This window comes from Hypomesus transpacificus, chromosome 4 (genome assembly GCF_021917145.1).
Source record: "Hypomesus transpacificus isolate Combined female chromosome 4, fHypTra1, whole genome shotgun sequence".
Classification (NCBI taxonomy): domain Eukaryota; kingdom Metazoa; phylum Chordata; class Actinopteri; order Osmeriformes; family Osmeridae; genus Hypomesus; species Hypomesus transpacificus.
Window position 1 is genome coordinate 11,379,399 of NC_061063.1, and position 27,549 is coordinate 11,406,947.

General features: G+C 45.0%; 1 protein-coding gene across 1 annotated transcript; it reads left to right on the top strand.

Annotated features, from left to right (window-relative positions):
- Positions 1 to 322: 322 nt before the first annotated feature.
- spire1a (spire-type actin nucleation factor 1a) lies at positions 323 to 26,865 on the top strand. Its single transcript, XM_047018964.1, has 18 exons — positions 323 to 823; positions 4,690 to 4,721; positions 12,625 to 12,861; positions 14,788 to 14,913; positions 17,956 to 18,030; positions 18,250 to 18,414; positions 19,173 to 19,259; positions 19,649 to 19,778; positions 21,179 to 21,226; positions 21,771 to 21,937; positions 22,230 to 22,296; positions 22,471 to 22,619; positions 24,016 to 24,042; positions 24,782 to 24,919; positions 25,422 to 25,492; positions 25,594 to 25,621; positions 25,764 to 25,918; positions 26,034 to 26,865. The coding sequence occupies exons 1-18, from the start codon at positions 577 to 579 to the stop codon at positions 26,290 to 26,292; spliced, it is 2,208 nt and encodes a 735-aa protein (XP_046874920.1). The 5' UTR covers positions 323 to 576; the 3' UTR covers positions 26,293 to 26,865.
- The last annotated feature ends 684 nt before the right edge of the window (positions 26,866 to 27,549 follow it).

Here is a 27,549-nt window from a genome sequence, read left to right on the forward strand (position 1 = left end):
ATAAGCATGTTCAGCACAATTTATAAATCTGTTTAGAGGTTACTAAAACTTTCAAATTTGATTTCTCCTTCTGGGTAACAGTTCTGGTTTTAGGCTATTTCTTAGCAAAAAAGAGCCTAAACTTGTCTTTGTACTTTAAATGAGGGCTTATATTATTTACCTCAACTTAACATCAGAAAATATTCTTTTGGGAGCACAAAATCGATCCTATTGATTGAATAATTGGTATTGTGTGTTACTAGCTTGGGGATGGTGTTAACAGGGCAGACTTTGAGACCATGCAGAAAAGGTTGTGGCGTTAGAGACGAATTGGCGTAGGCAATAAACCGCTGTTGCACTAAATCGGTGGATAGGGAACGGGTGACGAAGACGGATGCATCAGTGTTGTCAGCGGCTCTTCATTTGTAGAGAGACCATATTATCGTTCTTTTTGTAATATTTTTTGTCGGTAACAGTGCTTATTCACGTAGGTATGATGTGAGAATGACCAAAAGGTCAGGTACAGACGGTTGAAAGTTTATCTCACCAACGCTTCTCCAAGATATTGGCGTCGATTTAAACGCCAGGGACGTTAACATGGATTGTGGGGATGGTGCAGAGGAGCTGTCTTTGGAAGAAATTCTTACCTTATACAGCCAGCCGATCAATGAAGAACAAGCATGGGCTGTTTGTTACCAGTGTTGCCAAACTTTAGCTCAAAAAAATCGGAATTCCAAATCGACTGGCGCGTCAGTTGAGGACTGTGTGAGAAGAATTGAAGGTCCAGGGGATGTTCGTATTCGGCGAGATGGGACCGTGAAATTGCATTACCTAGACAGTACAGGTAAACAAATAACTAATTGCTTGATGTCCTTTTATGTTGACTTATTTATGCGTTAACAATTTCAAATTAACCCGACTTGGATAGAATGGTTGATTGAATTTATCACGTCAACATAATTATGAAGCATACGAAACTATGCATCTTAACAGTGGCCATGTTGTCGCCTTTTCAGCCATGTGTTGATTTTGTTTACAGACTTGGCTAAGCAGAAATCATGTAGTATAGATTATAGACCACCATGCATTTGATTTTAAGAAACGAGTGACTGACTTGGCTTCTAGAAAGTTAGAAATATTTCCAGTGACAAACACGTTATTTAGAGCTCCTTGTTTTTATTAGAAGTGGGCAGGATTCTATTACGCTATTTTCCAATTTAAAGACAATTGTTCAAACGAAGTCTGCTGATAAGAGAGCGTTAGAGGCCACATTTTTGAAGTGTGGCATTCAGTCAACCATGATAATGTGTTGTGAAGTGGAGAATACCATTAAAAAGGGGGCTTTGAGGGCACTTTCCCTGGTTGGATTAATCGTTGCCATATTTTAAAAACACGTATTTAAATTTCAGTTGTAGCCAAGGACGACGTTTCCTTAACTCTAAAATTATAACGTCAATAAATTCAAAACATAATCAGATGACATGCTGGCACAATGCTGTTTATAGTAACTTGAAATGAGATGGATTTCGTTCTTCAGGGTTTGCCTGCTTTAGCTTGGAGGACAGTCACACGCATATAGCCTACCCTTCCATAAATGTTTGAGTGGGGGAGAGGTGAGGCAATAACAATGCCTGAGGCATTGGTTTTGATTTGCTGTTCTCTCTATTGAGAACTTATTAGCAAAGCCTTCCCCCCCCTCCCTCCATCCCCTCCACCACCATTATTTCACTCTATCCACCTCTGGTCTTTCGGTCCTCTCATACTACTGAACCCATCACAGCCTTTCTTTGTTCGGCAATTCATTCCAGAAGCGTCTGTCTCTTGGTTTGGTTGAACTAGTCGATCCAGATCAGAATGGTACTTCCAGGCGTCCCATGTTCCCTTCAAAGCAAAATGAGACTGTCACATCTAAAAACAAATGGCCTACATTTAAAAAAACGTGATTTAAATCGGCCATAAGTTTACTCAGTTTTCCATTTGAGATTTCCAGAAAGCTGAAGGTAGGATTTGCAAAACAAGACACGTAATTTGAAATGACAAGTCACTCAGCGCAAGCGGAGAGAAAGTCGTAGGCCGAACTTGCTACTGCTCCTTAAAGGGTGCTTAGATATTTTGGGATGTTCTTGTCTGTCCTGATTCTCATTAGGGCTACGGATGAGAAAGACGTGAAGTCTATTAAGCACATGTCCCAGCCCTACAGTTAACTCGGACGGCCACAGTATCTTCGGAGGTTACTATCAGTGCAGGAATTCAGGAATATAATTAATGTAAATACCACTCAGCAAGTTGTGCTAACTGTTTGATTGGGCTTCCGGCAACATTAAGGCAGTCCTCTTCTTAGACCAGTCTGACTGATGACATTCACCTCACTGATCTCGGTTTCATCACGACCTAGTCCGGTCATGAATCAAACTCTCGTTGGGGCAAGACTCCCTGTCTCCCTGGAGAATTGAGGGTTTAGTGCTTTCTGAAACGACCAGAGAGAATTGAACTGATCCACAGAATCGCAGTCAGGGGCTGTTTCAGGCTCCAGTGATGCAGTTCACTATGGAGACGGAAAGAGAAGTGGAACCGCTCTCTCCTCGGCTGTTTTCATTAGTATATGGACGGGAAACACTAGGTATAGTTGCATTTGCTAAACATATGTTCTTTAAAATAGAGATTGTTCAAACAATCTAGAAGACCATTCGAGTAAATGGTTTACCCAAGGCCCCTGATAATACCTGGTTAAAAACATCAGACTTTTGTAGGGAAATTTAAAATTAGACTCCTCCAAAGTGTCCTTTACAAAGTTTTGTATAACCAGGACAAAGAGGTTGGTGTTAGCCTGAAGAATGAATAGTCAGGGGCGGCACTAGGCAGCTTCAAATATGCCAACCGGGCTTTATCTGGTGGAAAGGATAACTTCAGGGTTGCTGTCCTAACCTCTCCTGACTGTTGAAAAAGCAGGCCGGTGTTTCTGAGGTTATGGTTAAAACTCCATTGCAGTGGCTGTTTTCCTCCCTTTCAACTGCAAATCCTCAGGACAAGACTAAAGGCTGATACAGAGTTTACACAGTTAGGCATAAACTACAGCCAGACAGTGTTGCTCAGGGCAACAAATAAAGTTGTTCTTCATGGAAGTTAGACACGGAAATCACACATCCAACAAAACTGCTCATTGAGAGGGAAACTTGTTTTCTTGTATTTTCAATTCTTGGAGGAGAATCATAGCCTTGGTACAGGGATTTGTTTCCAGCTTGTGGAAGGTTGGAGGGACGAGGAAGAGAGGCCTGTTTTCTCCCTGTGGACTGACTTCAAAAGTCCTCAGTGTCTTGCGTACCTTGACCCCTGATGTGCGGCTGTGTTCCTGGGTCGAGGGGAGCTGAATGATCCTGACAACTGCCGCGTCTCAACCTGCGTTCCTCTTGACGCGAGAGAACAACATCTTGCCCTACATACAGAATTGACTCACACGTTCAAAGTAACATTTGTCAGTATAGAACCAACAGTTTCGTTATTAAAATAGAATGTGTTTCAGATGCGTTTTATGGTTCCCTTGGAATGCAATCTGACTGATGAAGGCGGGTATATCAGTGGTGTCAACAGCTCATGCGCAGAAAAAGCTGTTTATCTTTTTCAAATTTTCTGTTTTAACAGTGAATGAGAGGTAACAATCAGTCTGTTCGTCTCTCTCTCTCTCTCTCAGGCTATTGGCCGATATTGAATGAAGATGTTCAATAATCACAGCCAAAAGAAGAATGACTGTTCTATGTCGTATCAAAGAGAGTAATTGGGATCATCATGTTATTTAAATGATTTGAGATCCGACTTCTGTCATGTTGACCTCCCTACGTACACAATTGTTTATGTTAGATAGAATCATCGGTTAGGCTAGATCTGACTATAATCATGTAATGGGATACATGTATTTAAATTGATAAATTGTTCTAGATTAGATGCATTGTCCAAAACGATTGAAGGCCTTGTCGGCTATTGATAAATTCATTGATATGGACGTGGTGTAAGTTCGTCAGTTTTATTTTGGGTCTCTGTTTTTGACCGGTGCATGAGCCCTTGTGGCACATCGTTTCACACCATGAGAAAAGGGTTCCCATGGAAACAAGTCTCGTGTTGGCTGGGAGGGGGGAGGGGGGAGGGGGGGTGTAGGCAGCAATTCTCCAATAGGATTGAACACACAGTATATCCCCCCCCTGTCAACTCATATATACACCCAGACTATAATCTGTCTCTCTTTCTCAGTGGTCTTACCACACTGGTAAATGAAACCCAAAACGTCTCTTAGCAATTGAATTAATCAAAAACATGGGGACTGGGATTGAACATTTTGACTGTATACTTTGAGTCGGGATTTTGGTCTGTGTTTTGACAGAGAAAAGGCATCCTGTGCTTTGTGCAGCCTGGCATATTCTCTCTCTGGTGACCTTGTGTGGTTTTAATATTTGATGCTGTGTAACTGTCTGTGGTGAACACCCCTCGACTCTCACTGGGGAGACTGTTTGTGTTCTGTGTAGTCAGTCATTTAACCTTTTAATGAGTGTATTCATCTGAATCTACACATGCAGCAAACTGGAGTGTTGCCCGCCCCTAGCCCCCTCACCTACAGCTTGACAAATACAACACAATGAAACTTGAGGTGGGATGTGTCTGGGGGGAGGGGAAAGATGGAGATGGCTTTGAATAACTAATATTTCTCCCTTCTCTTCACAGATAAATACAGATCTGCCGGCACATCAGAAGAGGTGAGTTAAATATACTGTCTTTCTCTCAACTGAGGATTCTCCACCGGTTTGACTCATCACATTTTAGTGTTTTCAAAAGGTCATGAATGACTTGGTTTGGGTGTGTATCTATCCAGGGAGGCGATTTAGCTGCAATGTAGCTGCGCACCCTCAGTTTTCACCATGGTTCAGTCACATGGCATTGATCAATCATACCTAGGTCTGGTGGTCATAGATTCATCTGAACTTTGCAGTTGCGGTTTAATATGGACTTATAGTCACCAAAACCAGTGACACTTAGACGTAGTCTAAGATAGTCTTAGTCGTAGATGACGACAGGGATTGTCTTCAGTCTCAGGAAGGAAATAATGATTTGGTTTCTTCTATAATTGTACCCACCCAGTGACCACATTGGAAAATCTTTGTCGCCTTTCAGACATCAAAACATTAGCATGACATCTATGATGCAATGCTAAGCTAACAACTAGTCTTTAACTAACAGACACGAACGAGGACAAGTTTCTACCTAGCCTTTCAAATTTTCCGATGTAGGCCTACTGAACGTACCACCCGAAAGATGAATCCAACATGAACTCAAACATGAGTTCCTCAGAATGAATTCATGAAAGGCTGTTTACTTGGTTCCTTCCAGCCTTGACAACAAGCCAATGTGTCACTCCCAGATGGTTGAGAACGACTCCATACTGGCCACAGCAGCTGACGTCTGTGTAAATAGGGGAAGGCTTGGCCACCAGCTCTGCCTTCACAGATGGGGAGTGACAGGAGACCTACATAGACGCTACTTCGACCCAACACACACACACATACTTCTTTCTGACTTAAACACGTGAAGCACCTTTTTATAGCGTCTTAATTACTTTTGACACAGGACTGGTGAAAATGCATTCGAACAAAATACACACACACACACACACCCCCCTTACACCTGTAGGCAGTCATGCTCTTGGTAAACAACGCCAACTGCAGCATCATAATAAATAGGGGCGAGACACGTGTGTAGTGTTTGTTCAGATCGGCCGATCATGAGAAAGGACACAACTCTCTCACGGTCTCTCTGTCTGCACATACAGTAATTATACAGGGCGTGTGTGTACTTGTGTGTCTGTGCGCGTGCGTGTGTTTTGTGTGTGTGTGTGTGTGTGTATGCACTGTCAACAGCTCGGTTGGACAGCTTACTTTTCATAGCTTGTTTGCACTCATCATCTCTCCTTCTGCTTGTCTCCCAGATCACATGATCACATGAACATTCCAGAGTGTTAAGCCAGTTCAAGATGGCTTGTTTCACTGTGCAGTGGAGACTCAATTTAATTGTTTAGGTGTTTTTTCTTTTTGTTTTTACCATCCAAAACACCTCTTTTGGTGCGTTTCTCAGATCATGTGATTGTCTCTGCCCTAGACTTGGCGATCTCGGTCTTGAAAGTTCAAGTTCAGCTGATCGTAGCTGAGCGTTCATGACAGGCCTGGTCTCATGACCCAACCAATGTTGGCTGACGTCTCGTGTCTGCAATAGCTTCTGCTCCATGATTTAATGCTGCTGATCTCATTTACGACATATTATGTTTATATTATGTTGTATCGTATTGGATACAGTAGGTTACACACACTAATTACACCGTGCCACACACACACACAGTCTGTTTCTGTACTCCCAGAGTTTGTTGGTTCGGTCAGTCCATCTAGATCCCCGTCCAGCCAGTTGTCAGCCAGCTTGGTCTTCATCATCTCTAATCGCTGGCTTGCATCATGACCCATTTCCCCCTCTCAGGGTCCTAACTTAGTGACCGCTGGAGACCGCACGGACTGGAGTGCTCAATGACACCCTGTTTTCTGGTTTAACTAGTCCAGTAAATGTCATTGTCTCAAAATATGAAGAACCACATGTGTATAAGTCGGTCAAGTATCAATTTAATGTCTTGTTGCTAGGTCAATGCATCTCAACACTGCAGTACATTTTATTATCTTTATGATCTTTTTTGTGAATCCAACTAAAGTACAGAATTTATAGGTTTTTGTATGCAGTCCCTTTAAGGTTTGGATCGCTGAATGATTTGTCACACTGACCAATCCTTTGAACCGTCACAGCCTTCTCTATACCATACAAACTGGTTTAACCCAGTTCGGCACCCTCGTTTGGGATTATGGTGAGATTACACAATGATCAGGTATCCTATTAGGGGGATTCCCTTACAGAAAGGTGGCTACATCTGGCCTTTTGGTATACTTGTGGAATATTGCATTTTTCTGCATGATAATAGCATACCGACAAACCGTTCCCATGACAGTAACCCCTGAAATACTGTTTACTTCTTGTCCTTGATTATCGACTGCACCTTGGCCAGTAAATGCACTATTTGCACGTTGGAGTAAAGTATCAGCTACATGTTTCAATGTAAAACAACAGTTTAACGTTCACAAAACAACAGTTTAACGTTCACAAAACTCTTCACCCAGTCACAGTAATGGTACTGGGGTATGACATGCATATATTTGGATACACATTCTCCTGACTTGTCCTACAATCATAATAGCATTGTTTCACTTGAAAATAAAAACGTAAAACCTGGCTTCTTGGATTAAATATTTGATGAGGTGTGTGTGTGCACACGAGCGTCTGTGGGTGGCAACTCGGGTTGAAAACCCAGACGCACAGTAGAAGATGCCAGAGCAATCTCAGCAGTTTCGTATCAGCGAGACTGGGGGAAGGGGCGGGCCAAAGGGTGATGTGAGGATGAAGGGGCAACTAAGGTTGCCTCAGAAATGTTCCGTCCAGGGCGTTGGCTGACTGACTGTCTGTCTGACTGACTGGTGTTGGGATGCTGCAGGGAAGATGGAGCAGCCGTTACTGCGGAAAACTTGGTCTAGATTTAGCCTGCTTATGTAACTTCTCTGCAATGTGTGTGTGTGCGCCTGAGATTGGCTCCCCTCGACTAGTTACGAGTACTCAAGGAGGCTGTGTTTCTGGTTTGGTCAGTTTTTTTTTGTAATCATCTCTCAGTTTTGCCATTGGCCATCCAATGGCAGACGGGGACCTTGGCTGACCTTGTCCCCAAAATGCATTGTTTAAAAGGCACAGAGGGGTGCCGTGAGACCCACATTATTGAACAGATGTAGCCTATAGTATCCTGAGGTCATCATTAGCACCAAACCCACGCTAGCCACCCCCAATTGATGGATGGGATTCCAGATCAAAACTCTTTGATTATCTCTACTGAACCTCATAATTCTGTTAGTCCATTTCCGTATGTGGTCATATGTTGCATCGATAACGACCTAGATGCCTATTCATTTGAGGTTTTCCACTGATTTCACTTTCATTAATGTGGATAATGGTGTGGGTGCCTTTATTGATTCTGACTGGTCGTTTGGCTGGAGGACAAGGCCACCGTGACTGACAATCCCCTACAGCTGTGTGTGTGTGTTTGTGTTTATGCGTGTGTCTGTCTCAGGGGAATCCTGAGGGGCTGAGCGGTTAGGGAATCGGGCTATTAATCAGAAGGTTGCTGTTTCGATTCCCGGCCGTGCCAAATTAATTTGTGTCCTTGGGCAAGGCACTTCACCCTACTTGTTTCAGGGGGGAATGTCCCTGTACTTACTGTAAGTCGCTCTGGATAAGAGCGTCTTCTAAATAACTACATTTACACATAAATGAATATGTGAGCTTGTTGAAGAGAGAGTGTTTCAGAGAGAGAGAGACACAGCTGGAGGGAGAGCGAGTGATGGTGGAAACCTGAAACAAATGTCTCATTCTTCTCCTCGTCTGTGTTAGTGTAACCAACAGGCCTGGGGTCTTGCTGGCCTCGCAGGCGGGCTGCACATCAGTAGGAGCACACAATTAAGGGCAGTGGCCACCACAGCTGCTCTGGGAGTCTCCCCTCGAACAGAAACGGTGCTTTTCATTTGGAATTCACCCTCCACTCAGGGAAACGCCCACTGTGCGAGGTTGATGAGGAGTGATTTCATTAGCTGTGCGTGTAGTTGTGGTACTTTGGTAGAGCACATACAAAGTGTACCTCAACATTCCAAGGGCACTACTGCAGAGTTCCCCTTCTCAAATATTTTTGCAAAAAGGTTTCTAAAAGGTTAGAAAAACGGTTTTCAGGCATATCTTTGTATTTATTTAATTAATTTCCTTTCTCAGCTGCCATCTGAGACCACAATAGGAAGTGTGACCGCGTCTCCAGCAATGATGTCATGTAAAGAACCCAGCTCACAGATGCATTTTCACCAACAGTCATTGTCTTGTGTGGTGTGAGAGAAACTGTACCCCAGTGAGAATAGAAACAGGATCAGTCTGACAGGACACAAGACTCCCTTTCAGGAAGATGAAGCATTCTGGAATGCTGAATTGCAAACGTGTTCTATCGTCCTGTAATTCTATAGACCATAATTCTAGAGCGATTTGTATCGATGAATCTACTCTTGGTTTGCGATTTTAACGAAACAGATTTAATCTCACAGCTCCTTCACCTCATTGCCTGGCTTTAGATATTGTTTCATATCGCGATGAGATTTTGTTCCCTCAGAACAAAACAAACCTTTGGGACGTCACATAAATAGTTTGGCTTTCTGTAATGTCGGGGTGAGGTTAATCAGGTTGAAAGTGCCCTGGGTTGTTTGAACATCTGGTTGATTAAGCCGTAGGCTCCTGCAGGCTTCAGTTACATCACGTACTGTACAGTGCAAAATGTCTGGAATTCGGTAAACGGCAGATTTTCTTACTGCAGCGTGAGTTCTACCTTAAGTATGGGCTTGTCGGTTGTACACTCGTGATGACTGTGTTCACTTTAGCACGAAATGGAGCATTAGCCTACTCTGTGACAAATTACATTTGTTATTTTGGTCTTGTTTTTGTTTCCATGGGCGTCGATCTGTTCTAATAGTCCTCTACCCGCCGCCCCCCTTTTGAGTCTCAATCTCATTTGAAGACTTCTGACTTGGCAGGACTGGGATGTGAGTCCTGGATTTCCCTCCTGTGTCTCTGCTTGTGTGCCTGCAAAAGCTGTTCTTCCTTCACCCACACCTTCCTATAATCAAACCAATTTTACCTCAGTGTCTTTGACGGTATGTTTGACAATAAATTAACAGGGATCAGATAGGCTGTATAATACATTGTGCAATTAGTGATGGTTAATTATTAGAATAGAGAATACTAACAACTTTTATTACATTGTTATTTGTTTAATTGTAGTAGTTTTTTTGTTTTTTTGGATGCTTTTAATCTCCACTGTAAAAATGACTTTCGCATATCAAACACTAGATTAAGCACAGCTGTGGACATCACCTGTGCTTATTTTAAACTCCTGAAGCGTTTTTAGCATTTTCTCCTGTCGCATGCCATTTGTTGATTGTGTCAACTAGATTGCCAGTAGACGTTCTGGAACAGAACATTCCAAGTTGTTTTCTACCCTTCCGAAGAGCACATGAGCAATCTTTTTTTTTTTTTTTTTTTTTTTTTTTTTTTTTAATCCAAACACTGTGGCCACTATGTAATGCAGGTCTGGCAGTTGGCTTGCTGGTGCCACTCTTGAATGTACACTGTACCACCTGTCAGTCAGTCACCTATCGGATCTCTGGACCATGGGCGGGGCGGGGCTACTGGTTGACTGGCCTCTGATTGGCTAAACGGTCTTTTGAAAGTTCAATTGGCTGCTAGGCTGAACGTGCTGAACGGTCATGCCAGTGTGTCTCTTCAATGTGCGTGTGTGCCTGTTGTGTTCAGTTGCTCAGTGGGCTCTCATCAAGGGTGAAACTGATTTCTAGAATAAGAAATAGTATCATAAAAATAAACAAGTAGTATAAACTGAGTAGATTCTACTCAGTTTCTCTGGAGTTTGTATCATACTAGGCCCAACCCCAACCCTACTAAGTCATGTTTGCATACTGGACATGTTGGCCGTGACCTCTGAGCACTCTGGATCCGTTTAGAGACTGGCATGGGGACGAAATGTCTGTCGTGGTTCGTCCTGCCGCTGACCAGCGTGTCCCCCTGGCCCGTCAGTCCTGCCCCACCCCTCTAGGACTCACAACAGGATTATGAAGTTACATAATGATAAAGACCGTTGGAGGGTATTTGTGTTAGCCATCAAGGGGCCATGAGGCAGGGTATAGACCTTCTGCTGTATGCACTATTTGTTTGTCGCTTTGGATAAAGGCGTCTGCTAAATAAATAACATGAACATTAATTATGGGCTGGCACACAGATGTCATGTATTATAACATCAGAACTTCGGGAAAACAATGATCTACAAAGGCCTTTCAAAACGTGAAGTAAATCCCTTGACTGTATCCAGGTGTTCTTTTTTTGTCCTTACTAAGTACTGAGTTTTGGAAAAAGCAATTATATTCTTAAAGGGATTTAGTGAATGTTATTTGATGAATAGGGACAGGTCAGTACACACTGAGGCCACGCCCTCCTCACCCACAGCCTCACCCTCAGAACTTGTTGGGCGACTCCCTTTCACAACAAATTCACTTCATGTCCTCACATGGAAAGAAATTATGACTCACCATTCCTTTAGAGAGAGGACACACACACACATTACTGACTGACCTACCTAGCCTGCTGTGTCCTTTCAGTATAGCCTTTAGCATTTTAGTATGGGATGGGACTTTTAGTTACAGTACTAAGCATGAGCCAAACCTTACCTGTCAAAGTGCTCTATTAAGATGGACTCTAAATGTAGGCCCGCCAAAGGTGTGCCCTTATTCAGCCATGCTCTGCTCACCATTTCGCTTTCATATAGTCAACTCTCTGGGTTCCCCGGTAGCTCACTGGATGTGCGTAGCATGCATCCTTACTGCCACGGCCCTGGGTTCGACTCCTGCCTTAACTGTCCGATAAAGCATGAAAACTGTCAAAGATATCTCAAATTACTGTCTCACTTTTAGTGCATGTGTTGACTTAGTTTTTATCAGATTTGTTTATATTTCTAACTGTAAATGGAAAATTGCCAGTATTGGTGAAATGCGTTGTGGGAGCTTGGGTTGTCGACCCTGAACGGGCGTTTCAATCCTGACCTTCACTGTGGTCTCTCTCCGTTCCACCCCTGGTTCGCATAAATAGACGTTCACGGTCAGAGTTTAGGACCAGGTCACACCAGGTTCTCAGTTACGTGTCCAGGATTGTTTTTGTGTTGTCTTGGGGACACTCAATGTCACCTGATTGATGAGATAACGTCCAACGTTGAGATCACCCCTGTAAACAAACGGGTCACTTAAAAGATGATTCGATTGTGCGGCGGGACAGAATGCTGCCCGTTCGGCCAGGTCACCTCAGTGGAGCCTTTGTGTGAAGTTGTGTTGGTGGTTCATACGAAGTTAAGATTAGTCAAGAGATTTATGGGTGACTGTTAATATCCGGTCGCAAACTGTGTTAAAGTTGTTACATAAAATAGTTTCATGTCTGGTCAGGAGATGATGGAGGAAATGGTATTTTCAGAAATAATTGTAGACTCATAGCAGTTTGGTTCCTGTTCCGTCCTGTCCGATGATGGTCCTCGTGACTTTAATACATTTCAGGTAGAATTTGTTATTTTGTGATGTCAGTACTCTGCTATGCAAACGTTAGCCCAATGCTGTCTCCACTTTGACCGTATGTTATCCCTGTCATCACTCCCACATTATCCCGATGCTACGTTATCCTCACATTGTCGCTTCATTACCTTGACATTATCTCCCATCATCCTTATACCATCATTGTATAGTCTCTAAAATCACCCCAGAACAATTCTCCCCATGGTTATACCACACCGTCGTCCAGCATTTCACCAAGATTTTGTCAAGATTTTTCCAAAAGTTAGCCAACGTTTCCCCACATTTTGCAAGCGTTAAGCCACATTTCGCCAGTGTTTCCCCACATTTTGACAGCGTTTTCCAACAATGCTCTCTCCCATCCCCCCCGCAGGTGATTGAGTCCTTGGGCATCATGATCTACAAGGCGCTGGACTACGGGCTGAAGGAGAACGAGGAACGCGAGCTCAGCCCTCCGCTGGAACAGCTCATCGACACCATGACCAACATGACGGAGTCGGAGGGTGACATCTGCCCCGACGAGGGCTACGAGGCCACCGAGGAGGAGGACGAGGGCGAGGAGAACCCCAGCGTCACCTGCAACGTCAAAGGCTTGCGGGACATCATCACGGTGAGTGCTTTGGAGCGTTAGCGAGCAAGACCAGAATCAGAATCAGAAAGGGATTTATTCGCGATGAAAGTTTGCACAGACAAGGAATTCACTTTGGCAGGAAGGTGCATACAATAAACATATAGGAACCTAAAATTAAAATATGTGGACTATCTATACTAAGGGTACATAAACTAGCAGTACTAAGACCAGAGTTTTTTTTTAATGAAGGATGTTTGAGGTGAGAGGATGAGTAGATTTGTTTTGTTAACATTCTGCTAATGAAACTACTTCAAATTGGATTTGAGGTGTTTTCAGACACCTCAAGGTGTTTTGAAGTGTTTACTAGACAGGAGGTGCAAATGGGAATTCTTTCTTTTTGGCATCTCCGACTCCCATGGTGTTCAGAGTCTGTTCCCTGAGACCCTCCCAGTCACCGTCACGGTTTCTCACACAGTCTTGTCTGTTCGGCCTCCAGAGACCTCTACACACAAATCCCTCAGCATCTCTGCAAGGGGGCCGCTGGTAATCACAGCTATGTAAACACCCTTGTGTGCATTTGGGGGGGGAAAACGGCTTATAGGTCCGGCAACGGTTATGCACTCTCAGACCTCTTGCTATATAATGCCCCCAGTGTCTGACCCTGGCTCACTGTGAATAGAAGGTGTGCTCATAGCCAGCTGTAAGTGCTCCAACAATTGGCGTATTAGTGGGTTACAGTATGGCAGTTATTGGTACTATTAGATAACTGTACCATACATTTTGACACCCCACTCCTAATTTTGTCATTCCATTAAATAAATAACAATAGGCATTAATGAAGATTTCTATATATATATTTTTTTTCTGCTTCTTTCACTTAGTGAAAAAATAAAAGGATAAATAACATGTAAGCATGTGAATGTGTCATTAGATGAAGATACATTTGGGTCATACAGATTTGCAAGTGTAAGACTTGGATAAACGGTAAGTGCGGAATAAAGATATGTATCTTCTAAACCCGTTTTTGAGAAAGCACAGAAAAGATTTCCATTTTTTGAAAACAGAAATGATCTGTACGCTCGCTCCTTTCAGTTTTACAATCTCTTGCTTTTGGCTGTGTTACATCGCCAGATTACAGTAAAAAAAAAAAAGATTTGAAGCAAGGCCAAGCCCACAGCTATGAGTTACTCCCTTTTTGTTTTTTGAGAAAACCTTTAGTGTAGAAGGAAACTAGAAAAACCACCCAAGCGTGAGAAACATTCCCACTGGCAGTGTCAGGTTCCTGTAATTCCCCCAAACATCAATTTACTCAAAAACCAGACTTACTTTCAAACACAGAAAATGTAACACAGTCCCTGAAGGACTTGTTAACTTGTTTATCGGGGTTTCACATTTGACATTCAGCCGTCCTGTCAGTGTGCTGGTGTCAGTGCACCTGTATCTTTCCCCTGAGCCTCAGACTCACTGGGAAGACGGCATCTCTGCTGTGTCAGCATCAGGCCAGCATTCCTGACCAGGGCCTGGTGCCTGAGGCCAACGAAGGAAGGGAAAAATGTCAATAGTCTGGTTCCTTCTATTGTTCCATTCTAAACTATAAATGTCTCTTCTTCACTCTAGAATACCACAGAGGTCAGGGCACCAAATGGAGCGTGTTAGTGGCATGACTTGCAGGAATCTCTGTGTGTGTTTATCTGTCATACCGTGTTCTCTGTGTCGATAAGGACACGTGGAACATCAAGTGGTAAAAGCTGCAGATGGATACTAATGCTGTTGGCATCTTTCAACACAAAACCACCCTCTCGTGACTGTACACATTGTTTGTTGTAGTTTCAATGCAAGACAATATAAAAATAACTCTTTTATTTTGATAACATACATTCTAAACATAAACCTTTTTATAATATGATATTTTGCTCGCAACTTCTGTTTTGACTGTAGTTTAATGTGCTAACTCCTCCCCTCCAGCTGTGTTCGTCTCACCTGCCCAGTCCAACTGATGCACCCAGCCACTACCAGGCGGTGTGCCGTGCTCTCTATACCGAAACCAGAGAGCTGAGGACCTTCCTGGAGAAGATCCGAAGTGCCAAGGAGGTGAGACGTCACCTCCAGTCCAGTGGTTCCAAACCCTGGTCCTCAGGGAACACCTGTCCTGCATGTTTTAGATGTTTCCCTGCTCCAGCACACCTGTTTCAAATGAATGGGTGGTTATCAAGCTCTGTGGAAGCTGGATAATGACCATTCATTTGAATCAGGTGTGCTGGAGCAGGGAAACATCTAAAACATGCAGGACAGTGGCCCCTCGAGGACCAGGTTTGGGGAACCCTGTTTTAGATGTTTCCCTGCTCCAACGCACCTGATTCAAATGAATGGGTCGTTATCCAGCTCTGCAGAAGCCTGCTTATGACCATTCATTTGAATCAGGTGATTCTACTATAGAGACGGTATCTGCTTCTCACAAACACCTGTTCTAGAACAAAGACAAGCTTTGTTTGTATGGGCATTTACGATTCAGTTGGTAAGTTAGTATTGGCAACCCTGCCCCCTCTCCCCTGTTTACTGGCCTCTACAGAAGATCCTGAGGTAAACCACTGAAACTTGATTCACTGTTGGTGTGGAAACGACCGTGGAAATTCGGCAGGTTCTCGATTGCCAATCGCAGGAGTGGTTGAACTATTTCACAAATCATAGTCGTCATCAATCTTGTTTGCTCGTGTTTCAACCCTCTACTCTCCGTGGGAGGTTGTCATGAGTCATAACTAAGGCATTCGACTGCATTGCAGTTCTGGATATATCTAGCTTCTATCAATGAAAACAAACAGTATAAATCTAATTTATGCATCATAGTTATGAATGGGGGAACTTGCACAGCAAGATAAGACATACTTGATGCTTATCTTGAAGCCTGTAAGGGTAGCATGATGCCTGAAGAACACGTACTGGTTGGACTGGGTCATTAAGACATGTGGACTTCCCCACTAGTCCCTGTTCCAACCTGGGACTTCTTCCAGAGAGAGTCCTGACCAGGGAGCATCTCCACCCCATCTGCTAAATTTAGATTTGTTTTGGTGTGCTAAACGTATTTGGTATTGTCAATAGATAGTTGCCCACTACATTGATTAAAAACAATTTGCATCAGGACTGCCTAGCATTTTGTAAACACTGATTTAATGTACTCCCCGACAGTAAATCAGTCATCAATCATCACATTCTTGAATCAGTTAAGCATAAAATCATTCATCAATACAGCTATAGATTTCTTGGGCCGCAAGCGTATGTCTGTGTTAAGTGTGTTCGTGTCTGGACACTTGTGCTCCCTGTCTGAACTCTCAGACATCCCAGTCAGCTAGCAATCACTCTCTCCCTCTTCCCCGAGACTGCTTAGCGATGCTTTGATAATCCCAGTCTCACGCTGTGTCTGTGACCAGTCTCTGCCCTGTCTGAGATGAACCCAGTCTACCACCAACACTGGCCTCTGGGGCCAATAGCTTCTCCCTGGTTGTCATGACTTCTCCCTGGTTGTCATGACTTCCTGCTAGGTTGTAGCTCCTGCCGTGTGCACTGTCTGGAAAACGTTTCATACCTGAGTGCATCCTTAGTTTCACCCCTACAGTACTTTCTTGTAGACTGTTCACATTTCTCCATAATGAATTTTCAACCTGGGTGTGTCTATGTGTTGGTATTATGATGTTGCCTAAGGGCTGTTTTGGAAACTGTTACATTGGTTCATGGATACAAAGCTATTAAATACAAATTCGGTATAAAAAGTTAGCGTCCATTTTTTAAAGTTAAGCACACATGTACACAGTTGAATACAGGAATGCAGGGGTGGGTTTAGCCCTTTCTGCTTACATAATGTATGGCTCCAAAGCCAGCCAAGCCCAGTCTTATTAGTTTGTTTGCGTAAGGGGATTACGACAGGACCGTAAGGGGGGGCGATAGGGGTTGCTTAGCGCTCTGAGGTACAGCGTAGTCCACTCTATAATCAGGGATAAAATCATATGTCATGGAACTGGCATGGTTCTCAGTAACGCCCTGCCAATAATGTACCCAGGCATGTGTGTGTGCTCGCGCAAATGATAGTCACCTGGGCTATTTGTTAGTCTTTGTGAATGCTGATAGCTATGAATAAGAGCGTCTGCTACATGACTAAAAAATGACGAGATTAGATGTTTGCGTGTTAACAAGCAGTTACTCCTTTAGAGATGTTGGGAGTGGGCGAGAGTGGAGTGCTTTGGTAGTGTTGAAAAAGAGAACGGGAGGGAGGGGTAGAAAAAGAGGATGGAAGGAGAGAAGGAGGGAGACGAGAGGAAAAGGCGAGGAAAAGTTTTCAGGTTGTTCCTTTTGATCCTTCTCTGTTGGGTGGTGATTTCCTGTGAAACTATTTTGTGACTAATCAGTTCTGGAGTACATCCTGCTTGGTTACCCAGGGCCAGACCAGACTTGACAGCTGTACTTGCTTTGATCTGTGGGTATAGAGTGTGCTGGAAGCAATTCCGCCATGCCCCCAACATTGGGCGGTTTCAGACATACTGTAGGAGTGGGATAATCCCTAAGGTCAGGAAGCCAGGTCGAGACCTTGTACCAAAAGGCGGGTGTGCCAGCCTTTCATGACAAGTCACCAAAGAGATGTCACAAACATCCTGCCATCAAGCTCTAGTTTATTAAACTAAAACTCCCCAAAACTACAAGGGGAAAACAGCGTAAATGTTCTAGGCTCAAATTGACTTGTCAGCTTTAGGGAATCGTAGTCTATGGCTGTCTGCAGAGAGAGGCCTTTGGCAGAGTACCAGATATTTAAAAGGCATAGTTAGTGGCCCATTGATTCTAGCTCACAGGGGAGGCAGGTCGATGGTGCCAGTCTGATGGGGATCGAACAGGTTAGATATTTGACCTGATAGTTCCACACAAGAAGTAGCCATCAACTGACTATCGTGCCAGACAGGAAGTGCGTGCCAGACAGGAAGTGCGTGCCAGACAGGAAGTTCGATGTCTAAATCAACCTGGGCTTTGTTGTGGTTTGGTCCAGAGCCACAATGGAGATGATTATATACACTGTAACAGTCCTCTTTAAACTAGATGGTTCTCAACGTCTTTCCTTCATTTCACTTACTCTCTGTCTGTCTGTCTGATTAGAACCTGCGTAAGATGGAGGGCGAGACCCATGGCGAGCCTGTCAAAGACCTGAACGAGCTGCAGAACGCAGATTGGGTAAGAGAAGAATGTCATGCTGCGAAATTGACTCTAACGTCGGCCAACATAACGATCGAACAGACAGCAAAGCAATCAACTAAATGCAGCAAAACACATGACTACTGCCCTTAGGGGTGTGTCTTTCATTATACATGAAAATATTGCATGATAAAATAAAAAAGATGTCCCACCCACATTTGAACAAACTAATCTAAACAAATGACCCTTCCCCCCCAGGCCCGGTTCTGGGTGCAGGTGATGCGAGACTTGCGGCACGGCGTCAAACTGAAGAAGGTGCAGGAGCGGCAGTACAACCCCCTGGCCATCGAGTACCAGTTCACGCCCTACGAGATGCTCATGGACGACATCCGCTCCCAGCGCTACAAGCTGCGCAAGGTCTTGGTGAGTCGTCTCGCCTGCGCGTTTACACCATAGGAGACTGAGTTTTTTTCCCATTTCATTTTCCTTATTTCAACACCTTAAAGCTGCTGTATATCAGTTACACTGTTTTGACATTGACCAGTTTGGGTTGGACTTTCTTTGAGTTGTGTTCCTTTTGTTTCACAGCGCTGTTCGTGTTCGACTAGTAGTCATATTTGACTTGTAATCTTGTTTGCGGAAATAATTGACAGCGTAGAATACTGGCACCTTTTTATCACATATTGCTATAGTAGTAGTAACAGTCTTTTATAGTAAAGAAGATGACTGCTTGTTGTCGTCTCAGCAGTGTTCCCACCAGTAGGATGAAATTCGAGAAGCCATTTGCAGGCTTTCAAAGGGCTCTCTCGCTCTCTCTCTCTCTTACTCAGAGAAATGCCACATCAAGCACCTGGGCAGATCTGAAAAGAGTCGTATCAGACAACAGCCTGACCTTTGTTCCCTCTCCACAGTCGTATCTTAGGCTCCTGGTTTGAACAGGGCAGCAGTGTGCTTCAGAGCTTCACATAATTACAAGATAAGCGATACAGTCGATAACGATAGTCACATTACAGAGTCCTGTCAAAGGCATCCCTAAAGTTATTTAACCATGTCCTTTGGGGTCATCTCAACATGTAATAAAAGTACATATTTTCTTTGCACGTTTTGGCACCCTGCCTCAAGCACCTCCTAAAGCACCTTTTGAACATTAACCCCTAACCCTGCAACCTCTGGTCTATCAGGTGAACGGAGACCTCCCTCCCAGGTTAAAGAAAAGCGCCCACGAGGTCATCCTGGACTTTATCCGCTCCAGGCCACCCCTCAAACCCGTAAGTACATTACACATACCCGCATTGATGTTGGTCCTGCCCAGTGTCATAAAACCAACACACCCATCGCATAAGGCGAAACAAATACACCTCAGTTCCTTTCAAATGACCATGTCATGGATTTTCTTGATCCTAGATTTAGCTAGCTGGTGAAGTGGATCTGAATACTGAGAAAAATGGATTCCATTTTTTATTGATAGGAAAGCCAAAGCATCTGTTAATAATTGTATTAATGTCAGCCAAATGTAACATTTGATTTATACCACAAGTGACACTAGAATCACCACCAGTAGTAATCCAGTAGTTGACCAGCGTTGGTTAAGACTTAGTTAGCGTTCTGCTGGCGCTGTCGTCCTACCCCTGAACCCTCGGCGTCTCTATGGCGACAGGTGGCGTCCCGTAAACTGAAGCCCCACCCCCCGCGGCCCCGGAGCCTCCACGAGCGCCTGTTGGAGGGCATCAAGGCAGAGAGGAAGCTGAGGCCCGTGTCACCTGACATGATCCGCCGCAGCCGATTGGGTGAGCGCCACACACACACGCACGCAGCCGATTGGGTGAGTGCCACACGCACACACACACACATATATATACACATGCGCGCTGCACACACACATTACAGGTTCTTGACAGGACACAAATTGATTAGATTTATCTATCTGCGCCAAAAACAAAATTCTGTTACATAACAAACATTGGCAGTTGCCCAGCCTTACAGGGTGTGCATGTGATAACCCTACTTTTAGAAAGCTGGTGTCAAGCCAGGACAGCCCTATCAAACGCCCCTAACCTAAACCGGTCTGCTTGTACTCTGCCCCCTGCATGACACAGAGCCTAATAATGGACCCACAGTGAACTCCCTCCCCTCATAATCTCTAGACCGAATCTCCTAACGTGAACCCTGCCATCAAACATAAACATGACTTGCATAGGGTAGGAACCCTAACCCTGACATAGCTCTTTCCTAAACAACCTTGTTAAAGGGGATGAAGGAGTTGAGTGATACAGAGCGCACAGAGCTTTGCTAAGCTTGTGTTCTTTTCTTCAGTGTAATACCTTCATATTTGTAAGGCCCTGAGAGGATCAATGCTAATGATTTAGCGGTGTACTATACAATACCTCACAACATTCCTTTTGTTTGTTGTAATCATGGAGTTGCTTGTACTCCTAGTAAATGTTTACAGTGTTTGTATTGTCCGGTACTTCACTGTTGCGTAATTTGTGAAATACCTCAACAAGTTCTATACGTCTGAACACTCAAACTCAGATCCTGATTAGTGTGACGTCACCACAGCTTAGTTTGTTTAAATGGTGAAAGGGGGGGTGTTAAGAAATCACTATACTTTCTGGTCTTTATTGTTCTTTTTAGATTCTCATTTATTCATTTATTTCCTTCTGCTTCATTCCCCCTCTTAACACTGACACTGTTCAGTCATTCGGCCTCTAACCATGTCTATCAGTTTTGACTCCTCAGGTAAAATTACTAAATTACTGTCTGTTTGTGCTAGTTTGGTTGCCCTGTGTTAAACACTGTTCAGTTCAGATATACAGCAGCTATGTCACTTCACAGCCCCCCACACACCCCTACCTGTGCAGACGTGTATGTGTGTGCTTGCACAGCCTTACATCGTGCTAACCCCCCCCTCCCTCCCCCCGTCTCCCCCCTGCCGTGTGGCTCACATGAAGGCGCTTCTGCTTGACTTCACCTGGCTCAGGGGCACCTGGCTCGTCGCAGCAGGCGGGTGGGGGGAGGCGGTCTGGTCATGTGACGTCCGTCTGGTCATGTGACGTCCGTCTGGTCATGTGACGTCCGTCTGGTCATGTGACGTCCGTCTGGTCATGTGACGTCCGTGTGGTCATGTGACGTCCGTCTGGTCATGTGACGTCCGTGTGCTAACTGAGGGTTGTGTTTTCCTCCGTAGGCGCTGGGAAAAGCATCAGCACCCCTCAGGACTTGTTCCGCAGCTCAGGTGAAGTATTGCAACCTCGTTTATGAGGCGCGTGTGTGTGTGTGTGTTGGGTTAACACTCTATGAAGGGCTCCTTTGACTCCTGTTTAAATCTTCCTGTCTCTCCTTCATCTCTTTAGTTAAGGCACATCAATATTTAATCAGCAACTCGGCCACTTTGAAGCACGGCCGAAGCAATAATTAATGTTGCCCATCTCAACTCTCTCGAGTTGGCATCGTCCAGGACATGCCTTTTAATTTATGGGACTTCTGAAGTGGCTTTGATCGATTTTTACAAAGTACTTCGCCCTCGTTCAGTCAGCATCGAGTGGTTGTTGCTCGAGCGTCTTCATCTAGTATGTGGGGGTGCGATGTCTGAGCGGTTAGGGAATCGGATTGTTAATCGGAAGGTTGCCGGTTTGATTCCCGGTACACAAATGAAACACAAAGGAAGCTCAGACTACAAGAAGACATGGCATGTCCAGGCCAGAGAAAATGCCCCCAAATATAAAGTAGTATATGGAAGCGACAGCGGTCTGACTGTGGCCTCTCTCCTCCAATCACAGACATGGACGCCCACGACGCCCCCAGGAAGTTGGCGGTCAGCACGCTGGCTCTGGCCAATGGAGCGACGCCAACTCACACACCAGGAAGCAGCGGCCTGCCCATGTCTCAGAGGAAGAGGCTGCTGAAGGCTCCGACCCTGGCCGAGCTGGACAGCTCAGACTCTGACGTAAGACCAGCACTCTCCTCTCCCCCCCGCCTCCTCCTCTCTCTTCACCCTCTTTCAAGCCTTACTGGCTGGTGTACGTCCACGGGTCCAGCCCTTAGTCCCTCCGACAGGTCTTTCGGAGGAGGCGAAAGAGATCGCCAAAGTGCCCATCCGGGTCTGGTCGCGGCCTGTTCTAGTCTGATAAAACGTTTGTAACCCTTGGAGCCGAGTTTTGCAGCTTCTTGGTTCTGACGGTGTATCTGAGCCCCTCGGTGACTGGTTGTGATGTGTCTGATCTGCTGTCCAATCACAGGAGTCGTCCAGCAACCAATCAGCGAGCAGCCCTAGCGTGTCCCCAGACTCCCTCATCGGAAAGAAGGGTAAGATCAGTCCCGTTCTGTTTCACTCTCCGTCCTGGGTTTTCTGGACCTTGACAAAGCCTCAGTCTAATATGTCATGCTCTCCCCACTCCCCCCTCTCCTCCTCCACCCCCTCTCCTCCTCCACCTCCTCTCCTCCTCCTCCACGCCATCTCCCTCTCTTCCTCCCCCCCAGCCCCCCCCAGGTTCCTGCCCGTGTCCAGGTCCTTCACACCCCAGACAGACAAGCGTCCGTCCCCCCCCCGCCGGCACTCCATCGAGGAGGAGGCCCCCACCAGCATGCGGCCCATCGTCGCCTCGTCCAGGCAAAGCTCCAAATCACTGGTGCGTTCCCATGACGACACTCCCCTCAACCACAACCCACCTCCCCTCCTCAACACTGGGGGGGGGAACTTGTCTTATGAATTTGAACACTTGTCGGGTATAGTTAGCTGGTTTTACACATCACAAAGATGGTAAAAAAGGTGTCTAGAGGAATCTAAAATTATTTACAACCAATTCTTAAGTTTGGTCATTTAATTCAGAGTTATATATCATTTGTATATTAATAATCCCCCAGCATCATTTAATCAAGTTATAAATGAAGAAAAAAACGTAAAAATCGAAGTGAGGACATTGACATGACATTCTCAGAGGATGACAATAACTAACAGCAAGCTCCCACCACCACCTCTCTCCCAAACTCCTCAGTCTTGAGGCCAGCGGGTGACTGAATAAACCTGGCACTGGTCATGTGAGTGCACACGTGAAGAGTGAGAGAAAAGGAGAAATGGAGAGCCGTAATTGGAACCTCATGACCTGCAGTTGAAACAGCCGAGGGGGGATACTAGCTTATCATTCATCTGCCTCTTGACTTATTATTGACTTCCTGTGAATCCAGTAGAGCAGGCTTCTTCATAGAATAGAGTCTTAACTAATAAGATCATTAACCCCACCCTGTCTGGCTACTGTCTTTAATTTAGTCAGCAACTACACGTGATAGGGGACCAGGAATGAGTCCTGCAGCTCCTTCTTTAATTTCCCGCTGAAAAGCTTTTCTGAGTAACTGAGGTTGATGCCTCTCGCACAGTACTCTCTCAATGAGGCACGTTTTTCCCTCTCGTGAAATTTCGGCGAGCGCCGCATCTCTTAATGATGTTCAAGGCCGCCTGAGCATGGCGATGTGCAGAAGAACTGGGACTTCTTTGTCCCCCCCCCCCCCTTCCCTCCAGACTAAGGCACAGCCCAGCCTGACAACTGAGAATATAGATCTAAAACGACTCTCTCTCTTTGCTGCCACGTACTGCTGCAGATGCCAGCGGAGGCGAGTGCCAAGGTAACTTGGTCACACTGTCCACCTGCTTGTCTTTAGGTGGACGTGTTCTGTGCATGTCTCCGTTTCCAACCTTGTCTGATGGGTTTTATTGGAAACGACAGCGGTTAGTTTGAATGTGATCGGGAGCTGTATCATTGATAGCTGTCGAAGCGTCAGGAGGAGGATTGAGATTTAAATAAGCTGGCATGACGTCAAAAACCACACCAGGCTGTTGTAGTGTGTGTTGTGTTGTACGGTATGTTGTGTTTTGTGTGCGTGTTTGCTTGGTACAGTCAGAGTACTTCATGTAACGGTTTCTGTGCCTGGGAATATCAAATGAGGCTGAAAAAAGCCTATTTTCTTTTTTCTTCTTCTTTGGTTGTGCTCAAATGAACACGGCGTCATTCTGTTCCCTCCAAACATCAGGTGGCGACCGATGGCAAGGCTCACGGGGTAGGTCCTAGATATGACATCATCATCCCGCGACACCAGCACCTTCATCAAACATCAGCAGCTCTGAACCTATACTAACACTGCTTTGGGGGAGTCAGGTTTCAGCACTAATAATCTCCAACCAACCAGGCCTAGTCTCCCCTCCGTAGATAGGAGAGGATTTTACAATGTAAAAAAAGACAACATGAGAGAATGGTCAATCCATAATCAAACCTTGTTCCTCTCTATGATGAGAACCCAAATATTCAATGGGTGAATCGTTCTGAATCTGAATAGTTTCAACATTACGTGTCCTTATCTTCCTGTGTTCCTGGGAATAAAATGACTCTTGACTCGTGCTTGGTTCAGAGTCATTCGCTCCCATGATCCAACACTCCAGTCATTGTCCTCACTGAGCACATCATCTGTTACGTACTCCTGTTTCGGAATGTGTGCTGTAATGGGAATGTGTGCTGTAATGGGGATGTGTGCTGTAATGGGAATGTGTGCTGTAATGGGAATGTGTGCTGTAATGGGAATGTGTGCTGTAATGGGAATGTGTGCTGTAATGGGAATGTGTGCTGTAATGGGGATGTGGTGCTCATGTGTGGGATGCACTCTACGCACGCTGCATTGGTCAACCATATCCATGGCAACTGTCTTTTCCAATCATCTCAACGGTGGGAGCGGGAAGTTGGGCTCGCGCACGGGCGCATGCGTCAGGGCGGGTTTATTAAACGTGTGTGTGTGTGTTTCACAGGAGGAGTTCTGCTATCCTGTCGAGTGCCTGACCCTCACCGTGGAGGAAGTGATGCACATCAGACAGGTGCTGGTGAAGGCAGAGCTGGAGAAGTTTCAGCAGTACAAAGATGTCTACAACGCCCTGAAGAAAGGAAAGGTGAGAACGCAACCGCCTACCTCTCCGTAGCTACACCCGGATCTCTGGAGGCTTCAACACCATTTGTATTTATTATTTTACCAGGATTCCCATTTGAGATAAATCTATTTTTCAAGGGAGACCTTGCCAAGACAGGCAGCAACATAAAAACACAGTTATAGTCAGAAGAACACAGAATTTATCATAATAAAATAATTGAAAACTGATTCAGTTATGTGACCTGGGAATTTAAAAACATTGAGATTTATAAGAATAGTGTGAAGACGAGGGTTGGGCTCTGCAGAGTTGTCGGGAATTTAGTCGCCCCCCCCCCACACACACACACATTCACTGACTAAATCCCAAATCCATCCCTGATCCCACAATTTACATTTAGTTTAGCAGATCTTTCTTGAGATTCAAATCAAGACAACTGCCGTCGACTTGGTTTGACAATCTGTTCCCACAAAGAAAGGATGATGTGGTTCCTAACATGATGATGATGATCCTTCCCTCTCCTCAGCTTTGCTTCTCCTGTCGCACCAAGAGGTTTTCCCTCTTTACCTGGTCGTACACCTGCCAATTCTGCAAAAGGTAAAAGCCCATCACAGTCGAGATTATGTTAAATTCAGTGTTGCGTTAATCTGTATTAGAATTAAGGATTTGATTCTGAGATGATGACGTTTTCCCTTTAGGCCGGTTTGCTCTCAGTGCTGTAAAAAGGTAAGAGGAATTCCTCCTTTCTTTCCTGACTCTTCCCTTTAACTCAACTCATAAACGACCGCTTCCAAGCCTGCAAAGCCATCCCCACACCCCAGAACCAGTCCCCAGATTCATCCAATCACATCCTCCGCTGTCGTTCCAGATGCGGCTGCCCTCCAAACCCTACGCCATCCTGCCCATCTACTCCCTCGGCCCGGGCACCCCCGCCAAGGAGGAGGCCGGCACCGCTGCGGCTTCGGCTCAGCCGGATACTCCTTCCTCCGTATCCGGACACCAGCGGCACAGCCTGAGGCGCAAGTATGTTGTCTCTCAAGTCCTCACCACCTTCGGTCTACAGTGTTTCAAGAATGGATGTATATAAGGACATAACATTGAACATTTCTATCTGATCCCCCCCCCCCCCCCCCCTCAGGCTGTCCAAAGCCAACAGCAGCGACAGCGGTTCACGGGACCTGGCAGAACTCCCCAAGGAGCTGACGGAGGACTGGTGCACCATGGAGGTGTGCGTGGACTGCAAGAAGTTCATCTCGGAGATCATCTCCTCCAGCAAGCGCAGCCTGACCGTGGCCACCAAGCGGGCACGCCTCAAGCGCAAGAGCCAGTCCTTCTACGTGTCCTCCACCAACGCCAGAGACTACCGGCCCTCTGAGAGGACCATCAACGAAGTGTGAAACCTTCGCTTGGATGGTAGACACTACTCCGGGGGTCTCCTTAAACCTCTTTAAAGTGCTGTATGTGACGTGGTGGCTTTTGTAGATGGAAGGTGAGGGTCTATCAGGTCAAGTCTGTAAGAGAACGTCTGCTGAGCGATGATCGTAGGATACGTAACGGTTGTTCTGACCGACGGTGCCAGTAACTAGAGTATTCCAAAGTAATTCCCAAGAATCTACTGTAAGCTGGTCAGTGGTCCACTTAACTGCATCTCCTGTGCAGACGACTGACTTGGTTTCTTTGACGATATTCAAAATGGTGGTCGTCTTTGGCAGGTTCTAAATACCAAACCTTTCTAAAAAAGTGCCCAGTAAAAGACATTCCTTCCCCAGTTGAGTATGGAGGTACAACTATATTCCATTTATATCTATTTGATCTGATGTATTTGAATGGCTCTAGCTATCTGAGGGGTGAGTAGGTTTCACACATAGCTGCTGTGGTCATGGAGAAGAATCCAACCAGAGAATGTATATTTGTAATAGTCACATGGAAGGAAGTGTGCTGTGTGTAAATAGTCGAGCGAAGGATCCCTTGTCAGATCTTGGATGTAAATAAATACCCAGTTCCTGTTTACGCCCTAGCCCTCAGGAAGAACTAGCCGATCGTCTATCTGACAGATGCACTGTAGATCCGTCAGTAAGGTCTGACACAGTTCTGGATTCTTTACCATTCCCCAACCCTCTTTTCCTACACTTTAATGAGTGGCATGATAACAAATGACACAACTTGTTTTGCAAATTGGAGATTTGAATACAGGTTGTCGGTCAACTGAAGATGTGTTTTGGGGAAGTGCAAGTTTGGAATGAGTTCAGAGGTAGTTTCATGTGGGTTTTAGCCACTTGTGTATGATATATTTTAAATGATGTGCCTGGTGCCAAAACCGCTCCTCCTTACATTACATTTACATTCCTCCTTCTGAATGATCTGTAATTATGTTGACTAGTTGTTGTATTGTAAATAGTGATGGAGCTGGAAACTGAACTGGAAGGTTTTGCCCTATTCTTAGCTAGCGCACAGTGGTTTTGACTGTGTCCTTGTAAATGCTGTACATCCAAATCCTTCAAAAATAGAGAATTATTTCTAATACTCAATCACTGTCATTATTATTATTATAATTATTGTTATTATTTATTGTGTATTCTAATATTGTCATAGTTTCTATTATTGACATTCTTCAAAATTATTTTATTATGTATTGGTCTTATTAAGTTATTGAC